The 2,500-nt window shown below is 43.7% G+C and overlaps 1 protein-coding gene across 1 annotated transcript in view; it reads left to right on the plus strand.

Annotated features, from left to right (window-relative positions):
* The window catches only part of LOC132985471 (C-1-tetrahydrofolate synthase, cytoplasmic-like), a 12,875-nt gene that overhangs the window by 9,927 nt on the left and 448 nt on the right, over nucleotides 1–2,500 (plus strand). Inside the window, exons 9-10 of the mRNA XM_061052874.1 lie at nucleotides 506–617; nucleotides 1,556–1,683. Of these exons, the coding sequence (XP_060908857.1) occupies nucleotides 506–617; nucleotides 1,556–1,683 (240 nt within the window). The remainder of the gene's footprint in view (nucleotides 1–505; nucleotides 618–1,555; nucleotides 1,684–2,500) is intronic.

Raw genomic sequence — 2,500 nt, forward strand, 5'->3', positions numbered from 1 at the left:
CGTGATGATGCGTTTCCTGTGTCTGATGATGTGTTTCCTGTGTCTAATGATGTGTTTCCTGTGTCTGATGATGCGTTTCCTGTGTCTGATGATGTGTTTCCTGTTTCTGATGATGCGTTTCCTGTGTCTGATGATGTGTTTCCTGTTTCTGATGATGTGTTTCCTGTGTCTGATGATGTGTTTCCTGTTTCTGATGATGCATTTCCTGTGTCTGATGATGTGTTTCCTGTGTCTGATGATGTGTTTCCTGTGTCTGATGATGCGTTTCCTGTGTCTGATGATGCGTGATGATGCGTTTCCTGTGTCTGATGATGTGTTTCCTGTGTCTAATGATGTGTTTCCTGTGTCTGATGATGCGTTTCCTGTGTCTGATGTGTTTCCTGTTTCTGATGATGTGTTTCCTGTGTCTGATGATGCGTGATTATGTGTTTCCTGTGTCTGATGATGTGTTTCCTGTGTCTGATGATGCGTTTCCTGTGTCTGATGATGCGTTTCCTGTGAGCAGGTGGGGCGGGCTGATATCTTGGTGGTGGGGGCGGGCCGAGCAGAGATGGTGAGAGGAGAGTGGGTGAAGGAGGGTGCTGTGGTCATCGACTGTGGAATCAACTACATACCAGGTACACACCTGATGATACACACCTGATAATACACACCTGATGATGCACACCTGATAATACACACCTGATAATACACACCTGATGATACACACCTGATGATACACACCTGATAATACACACCTGATGATACACACCTGATAATACACACCTGATGATGCACACCTGATAATACACACCTGATGATACACACCTGATGATACACACCTGATAATACACACCTGATGATACACACCTGATGATACACACCTGATCATACACACCTGATGATGCACACCTGATAATACACACCTGGTAATACACACCTGGTAATACACACCTGATGATACACACCTGATAATACACACCTGATGATACACACCTGATGATAGACACCTGATGATACACACCTGATGATACACACCTGATGATACACACCTGATGATACACACCTGATAATACACACCTGATGATACACACCTGATCATACACACCTGATGATACACACCTGATGATACACACCTGAAGATACACACCTGATAATACACACCTGATCATACACACCTGATCATACACACCTGATGATACACACCTGATGATACACACCTGATGATACACACCTGATAATACACACCTGATCATACACACCTGATAATACACACCTGATGATACACACCTGATGATACACACCTGATGATACACACCTGATAATACACACCTGATGATACACACCTGATGATACACACCTGATCATACACACCTGATGATACACACCTGATGATACACACCTGATAATACACACCTGATGATACACACCTGATGATACACACCTGATGATACACACCTGATAATACACACCTGATGATACACACCTGATGATACACACCTGATGATACACACCTGAGAATAATGTGTGACCTCAGACCTCTGATCTCTGACCTCTGTGTCGTCCTCTCTGTCAGACGAAACGAAGGCGAGCGGGAAACGGGTGGTGGGAGACGTCCACTACGCCTCAGCCAATCAGAGAGCAGGATTCATCACACCTGTCCCAGGGGGGGTGGGGCCAATGACGGTGGCGATGCTCATGGAGGTGATTTCATTCTTTATGAACGTTTATTAAAACTTTGAATAAGAAGAGAAGACGACCAACGAGCTGCAGACGTCAACATGTTTATCTTATTTTTAAAAGATGATATTTAACAGAATCTATGTGAGCAGCTGATTGGTCGATGGTCATCCAATGAGAACTCAGCGTGCTATCAGTTTTTCTAAAAGAGCTCGACAGTGACTGCCCACTCCACGCCGGGTTACATAATTAAATGTCCCCGTTCAAATCCTCTGTCGACATTTTATAAAATCTTTATATCAAGAGATTGAAGCCTGTAACCATGACAACCAGCTACCCCGATACTCGTGACTATAAAACATTTGATTCGGCGCCATAATGGCGTTAAAAAACATACAAAAACAGGCAAAGGTAAAGGACTGTGTATGTAGTTAAGGAACTACACATCCCATAATTCATTGCGGCTGATAAATATAATGTATTCATACCGCTCTGTGGCGTTCCTGTCAGTTGTTCACACTCCTCCTGCGTGTTGATGACATCAGCGCCTCAGTGCATCTGGAGACGAGAGCGCCGACTACACGGTCACCGTTTTATTTTAGACCTTTAATTCAACTTCCTTCCTGTCAGGAAGTCCAAGAAAAATGAATCTTTTATTTTATCAATAAAGTTTTGCAAGAGGTTCATTTCGGCCCTGAGTTACGCCTGCAGGCAAACTGTCTGTTAGCCAATCAGAGAGCCAGGATGTTTTTAGGTCTGTTACAGTGAGGACCGCACCCCCTCCTGTCTGACACCTTCAGGTGTTTTTATTTGAATAAATCAACAACATTCAGAACATTAA

This window comes from Labrus mixtus, chromosome 12 (genome assembly GCF_963584025.1).
Source record: "Labrus mixtus chromosome 12, fLabMix1.1, whole genome shotgun sequence".
Classification (NCBI taxonomy): domain Eukaryota; kingdom Metazoa; phylum Chordata; class Actinopteri; order Labriformes; family Labridae; genus Labrus; species Labrus mixtus.